The following is a 6530-nucleotide window of genomic DNA, read 5'->3' as shown; positions in this document are numbered from 1 at the left end:
CACCCTCAAGGTGTTGTTGTTGTTGATGAGGCACCCTCAAGGTGTTGTTGTTGTTGTTGTTGTTGTTGTTGTTGTTGAAGCACCCTCAAGGTGTTATTGTTGTGGTTGTGGTTGAAGCATCCTCAAGGTGTTCTTGCTGCTGCTGCTGCTGCTGCTGCTATTGTTGTCTTAAGATGGTGGTGCTTGCTTTGCATGCACATGGTGCTGGGTTCCATCACCAGCAGAAGAAGATGGGGAAGAGATTTAGTTAGGAGATACAGTAATTTGAAATTAAAGAAGTTGGGACTGGGCAGTTGCCATGGTGGTTAAAAGCACTTGTTCTTATAAAGGATTCATTTCCCACCACCACGTGGAGGCTCAGCAGTTCCTCAAGTATGATGTTGTACCCAGACATGCATGCAGTCAGCGCGCACACACATATACACGCACACACACACATATACATACACATACACACACACACACACACACACACACACACACACACACACACATACACACACACTCTAGGAAATAATAAAACTTAAATACTTTTACTCCACTTTTAAACAGCTTTATTTGTTCTTTTAATGTACGTTTGTGCCTGAGTGTATGTATGAGCGGTGCCTGCAAAGGCCAGGAGAGCACCACATCCCTTGGACTGGACGCATAGGCATTGTCCCCCTCTCTTTATGGTTTCTTTTCAATTGTGTGTGTGTGTGTGTGTGTGTGTGTAACAGTCAGAGGACAGATTTGAAGAGTCAGTTATTTCCTTCACTGGGGTCCTGGGATCAAACTTTGATCATCCGAGTCAAGTGGCAAGAGCGCTTGTCTGCCGAGTCGCTCCTTTTCTCAGCTTCTTTTCATGTGGGCCTCCAGTAGCTTCAGACTCATTTGCAGCTGAGGGTGACCTCGAACTACTGACCCTTCTCCCACTTCTCAAGTGCTGGTATTACTACTACATGTGGCTCAAGCATAGCTATTTTCAAACAGAAATTCATCAGGGAGAGTGGCATGGTATTTTCACTAGCTTCTACAAAGTCCACACTAATGGATGCCAGCTGCCCTCTCGCGTCTGCTGCTGCGGCCAGTCTGTTAAATACATTCTTTCTGAAACATTTGAAGAAAACCCGACTTTAAACAGATACATAGTTGAGAGGGGCTAAAGTTTTCACAGGCTTCTCAGATAATTATGAGCATAATGTTCTTTCTTTTTTTATTTTTATATTAGCCCCCATCTTGACAATTAGGGTTTTCTTAAAGGTTGGTTGCAGTATGAAATTAGAAACTGCACCAATGAGCTTTTTGTTCTCGGTAACACTGAAATCCATGTCTCATTTCTATATTGAATGAATCTTTCACTCATTCATCATTTGAAAACATGCATTAATCATTTGGAAAATATGGAATATGTGAGTTATCAAAAGTCACATTCATCAGAGATCAAGGAAATATCAGGAAGCCAACTGTCTCATGCTGAAGAATAAAGTTTTCATAAATCTTAATTTTTTTCCCCATGCACACATGTATTCTGTGGTCTTCTTGCAAGCCACAAGTTCAGTTCATTTGTCTGCCCTTTTTGTGCCTCAAGCCCAAGTTGGAATGTTCTAGACAGCTAGTGAATAGTTGCTAAACAGGAAAATAGTTTTGTCAGGAAATTCAGCTCTGAGGTGTTCCATGAGGGCTTGTCTTCAAGGCGTGGGCAGCCTCTAGTGTTCCCAGTCAAACTGAAGCACTCGCAGTGAATTTCTTATTTGTCACCTGAGAACAGGAGCCCTCTTCCCAGTGTCCTCCAGGAGATGGACCACGGCCAGCCTAAAATGGCAGCTGCTGCTGGTTCCTGGGAATGCTATGTGTCGTCTCCTGTGTATATTTACACCTGTGAAAGAGCCTAGCGGGAATGGAGCTCAGTTGGTAGAGTGATAGTCTAGTATGCAAGAAGCCCTGGTTCTCCCTGGTACCATATAAACTGAGTATGAGAACACATGCCTACAGTCTCAGCGCTTGTGGAGTAAAGAGAGGAAAAACTCAAGGTCATCCTCAGTTACAAGGTGAGCCCAAGGGCACCCTGAAACCCTGCCTCATAAACAGTCAAACCCCAACTGTTTAATTAATGGATTAGACCCCGGTATATTGAGGAACAAAGAAGTGATACATATCCCATGTGGGGCAGAGCTGGGCAGCCCAAGATGCTGGGCTATTGTGCAGACAGCATGCAGTTGACCACTTCTGAACCACTTCTTTCTGGGATGTCCCAGTTAGCCTTCTTAGACCTTGGTTGACTACAGGTCTGTGAGGGGAGGAGCATTGTCCTCAGTATTACTACTCAATTAAGTGAGGAACTTCTCTGTTGTATCATGCATTTTTAAATACAGTGGCGTCTTTTGGGTTCTTAAAGACTGTGTGTGTGTATGTGTGTGTGTATGTATGTGTGTGTTTGTATGTATGAGTGTGTATGTGTGTGTGCACGTGTGTGTATGCGTGTGTGAGTGTGTGTATGTGCATGTGTGTGAGTGTGTGTGTATGTGTGTGTGTGTTTGTGTGTGAATGTGTGTGTATGTGTGTATGTGCGTGTATGTGTGCGTGTGTGTGCGTGTGTGTATGTGCATGTGTGTGCACATGTGTGTGAGTGTGTGTGTATGTGTGTGTATGTATGTATGTGTGTGTGTGTATGAGCGTATATGTGTGTGTATGTGTGCGTGTGTGAGTGTGTATGTATGAGTGTGCATGTATGTGTGCGCGCATGTGTGTGTGTGTCTTATGCGTGTGTGTGTGTGTGTGTGTGTGTGTGTGTGTGTGTGTGTGTGTCTTCGGTGGTGGCACTGACTGCATTAGGGCCACATTTTCAGAAACTCTGTTTTGTGCTGTGAGAGCAGCCAGTGTATCAGTGTTATTTGACAGTTTCATTGTCCCCAGAGACCCTGAAAGGTCCTGGAACCCACAGGGATCCGTGGACTCGTTCTTTCAGAACCAAACATACTTTAAGTGTATGTGCCCATTTTGTAGTTCTGGTATATTCTGAGTCGCTGTGCTGTCCCTTATAAAGTGAGGAGGCACACTTCACTGCTCCTCCAGTGTTGAACCGATTTCTTTAACTTACTCTGTCCCACTCTGTTTCACTTGCTTCTTTTCTAGCAAGGAAACTTTAACAGTTCTATCGGCTCAGATGGGTACATGCTATCCTCCCTGACCTGTGGAATGGCCCCTGTGACTTCCATCACTGAAGGACTCCAGCAGGTAAGCCCTTTCTCAGCCTGCAGCCAGGTAGACATTCAGACAGGTAGACTCACAGCACAAGAATTACCGTATCCTCCTTCTGTGAGAAAAAGATGAAGACTATAGTGCAGTAGTTTTAAAGTAAAGCTTGTTTCTCTCTCTGTCAACAGTAAGTAAGCGAGCAGGTGGAACGAGGATGCGTACTGGGTGGAAGTGAGGAACCAGGCCACAAGTGGATGAGGGGCCGTGGCTGTTGTTGGGAGCTTACCTAGTTTTCAGTAAAGAATCCTTGCTCTAAGTTGTCCAGAAAAGGAAAACTTGGTCTAGAATGGTGTGGGGCAGCATTGTCCACAACCAGTGAAACATTAGGAAAGAAACCATTTTCTAGCTCATTAAGCCCTCCAGTAGCTAAGCTGAAGGAGACTCAAAGAGAGGATCAGGCATACCTGGCCCTTAATAGTTTCATCCAGATTGCCAGCACTGTCATAAAAAGCTAGTGTGGTGGTTCCTATCTGTAACCCAAGCCCCGTGTGGCAGATCCCCAGAGTTTGTGAGCCAGCCAACCTGTCTAGTCTGGGAGCCTAGCTGTGGTCACAAAAAGATACGTGCACGAGTTCTTTCCCCCATGGATGTCTGTACACCATGTGTGTGCAGTGCCCATGGAGGGCAGATGAAAACACTGGGTTCCCTGGAACTGGGTATTACAGAAAGTATGCTGCCAGCTAGGTGCTAGGAATCGAATTCAGGCCCTCTGGAAGAAGAGCGTGTGCTCTTGACATCTGAACCATCATCTCTCAGGCCTAAAAGTTTTACTCCTGTTGCTAAGGTTCTGTCTTCCCCAGATAGTTAGGTATGAGAGGACTCGCTAACCCTGAAGGACTCTGCCCTGGAGTGCTGATACTGGTGGGCAGTGCTAATGGCAGCCGTGTCATTAGAGCTGTAATGGAAGGAACCTTGCGGGGCAAAGCCAAGCATCATGGCTGACAAAGCCCTGGTCTGTAGGGATCTGTGTGAAGTGCATTCAGATAACTCCTAGTTCTTTTTTCTCGGACCTTTTTCCTAACCTGTCTCATTCTGAAATGTTCCCCTATCATGATTTGTTTGACAGTAAACCTTGTTATGGATAATATCTTTGAGGACAGGGCCTAAGTCACTCTTGCTTGTGATTGGACCCTAACAGCCAGCGCCTACACAACACAGAGCACAGAGTCTGCACCTATCCACCTGTCTTGCCCCTTCACACAATGATGCCAAGTCTAAAACTCAGTCTAGAACTAGGTTCGTACTCCAACCTTTTTAAAAATCAATTTCTTTTATATATTTTCCCTGGGAAGTAACGAGACATTTCCAGTTCAGCAAGTCTAAAATAAACTTTAAGTCCTCTGGATCCCTTTATCTCATCTCTTGCCACAGCCCTCTCCTCCAGTGTGTTCACTCTGTGATGGGTGCTCATGCCCAAGCCAGAGTCAGGCTGTGATCCCCCACTACTCTGCTTCAGCTTCTCTGGGGCTCTGGGGCTCTGGGGCTCTGGTCCCACTCTTCACCTTGCTCTTCAGATTTCTATCTCTCTCACATTCTGCATCTCTGCTGATGATCCCAGAGTTGAGAACAAGGTCACTATCCCTTACCAGATCCACCTATGGGTAGGTTGTGCAGTAGAACATGAAAAGTGGTGTTGTGGTCCCCCTGATAGAAGCGAGTCTCCTTACACTGACCCTCCCCTGCCACTGAGATATGTTTGTGAGCCACCACTCTCCAAGAATGTGTTCATTTAAATAAAATTGTTGCAAAGCCAGGTGTAGCAAAACAGAAAATCCAAATTTGTGACATGTTTTGGGACATACAGAGGCCTACCTCAGCAGGCTGCTTTCTCAACAGGAAAAGATGGCAGTCACTCCCATAGAATAGAGCATAGCCCTTTCCCAGTCCCTGGGACCTAAGCCCCTGTGCGGGCCACTGGATGCTGAGAGACTTTCTTTGCTGTGTTTGTGAAATACAACTCTACCTTACATTAATCCATCAGTGGCTCCCTGGGGCTCTGGATGAAGCTTGAAATCCAGTGCACAGCACCAGCCTCAGTCTGCTGCCATTTCTTCCCGCTCCCTCGGCTCTCCTCCTGTCTGTGGCATGTCCTCCCTTGGCCTGTGGTCAGTGTCTGGACAGGCCCCTGTTTAAGCTCTAGTAGTGGGTGTGCCAGTGTTGTCCCTTTTCTCGAAGGTCTTCCTCTCCCAGACCTTTGCTTTGTTGTTTTATTTTAAATAACAGATCTTATTTTTTTTTAATTAAATATTTTCTTTATTTACATGTCATATGATTTCTCCTTTCCCAGTTTCCCCTCCAAAAAAAACCCAAAAACAACAAGAACAAACCCCTGTTCCCCTCTCCCCTCCCCTTGCTCGCCACTCCACCCTCTCCCGCTTACTAGCCCTGGCATTCCCCTACATTGGGGCACAGAACCTTCACAGGGCCAAGGGCCTCTCCTCCCGTTGATGACCGACTTGGCCATCCTCTGCTATACACATGCTGCCAGAGCCATCAGTCCCTCCATGTGCAGTCCTTTGTTGGTGGTTTAGTCCCTGGCAGCTCTGAGGGTACTAGTTAGTTCATATTGTTGTTCATCCTAAGAGGCTGCAAACCCTTCAGCTCCTTCAGTCCTTTCTTTAACTCCTTCATTGGGGACCCTGTACTCAGTGCAATGCATGGCTGTGAGCCTCTACATCTGTATTAGTCAGGTACTGTCAGAGCCTCTCAGGAGACAGCTATATCAGGCTTGATCGTCCTTCAGTCTCTGCTCCATAGTTAGTCTCATAACAGATCTTACTTAATGGAAAGTATAGAACGTTCCCTATACACCTGCCAACCGTGCCCCTGTGTCGCCAAGTCCTTACATTAGTGTGATACGTTTATTTCAGATGAGTCAGTATTGCCATACTATTCTCATAATGTTTACACTCTGGCTACTGCTGTGCTTCTGTGAGTTGTGTATCCATCCCCTCTTCAGGCCACATGGGATCATTGCACTGTCCTGAAACTCCCAAGATGAGAGGACACCTTCATTCATCCCTTCCTGAGACCCTGGCTGCTCACCATCATTTTACTCATCGCCCTTGACCAGCTTCTGTTTAGTTTTCTTGGCTTTTTTTTTTTTTTCAAAAGTCCCTTTTGCACTCACTCAGGCCATTACCTAAGGCTTTCTGGGAGAACCGTCCTCTTCAACTTCACTTTGTGCCATCTCTGAGGCAGCTACTCCTCGTAGCAAAGCCTCTACTGTTTTGCCCCACTGCCTGGGAGTGTGCACCTGCCTCCTGTGCACTCTCTCTCTCTCTCTCTCTCTC

General features: G+C 46.2%; 1 protein-coding gene across 1 annotated transcript in view; it reads left to right on the top strand.

Annotated features, from left to right (window-relative positions):
- Positions 1-6530, top strand: part of Kdsr (3-ketodihydrosphingosine reductase) — a 38348-nt gene that overhangs the window by 27180 nt on the left and 4638 nt on the right. The window contains exon 9 of the mRNA XM_031379888.1: positions 3115-3216. Coding sequence (XP_031235748.1) covers positions 3115-3216 — 102 coding nt within the window. The remainder of the gene's footprint in view (positions 1-3114; positions 3217-6530) is intronic.

Source organism: Mastomys coucha, unplaced genomic scaffold, assembly GCF_008632895.1.
Source record: "Mastomys coucha isolate ucsf_1 unplaced genomic scaffold, UCSF_Mcou_1 pScaffold1, whole genome shotgun sequence".
NCBI lineage: Eukaryota > Metazoa > Chordata > Mammalia > Rodentia > Muridae > Mastomys > Mastomys coucha.
The sequence above is the reverse complement of the archived record's forward strand: the minus strand, read 5'-3'. Positions and strand labels throughout refer to the sequence as shown.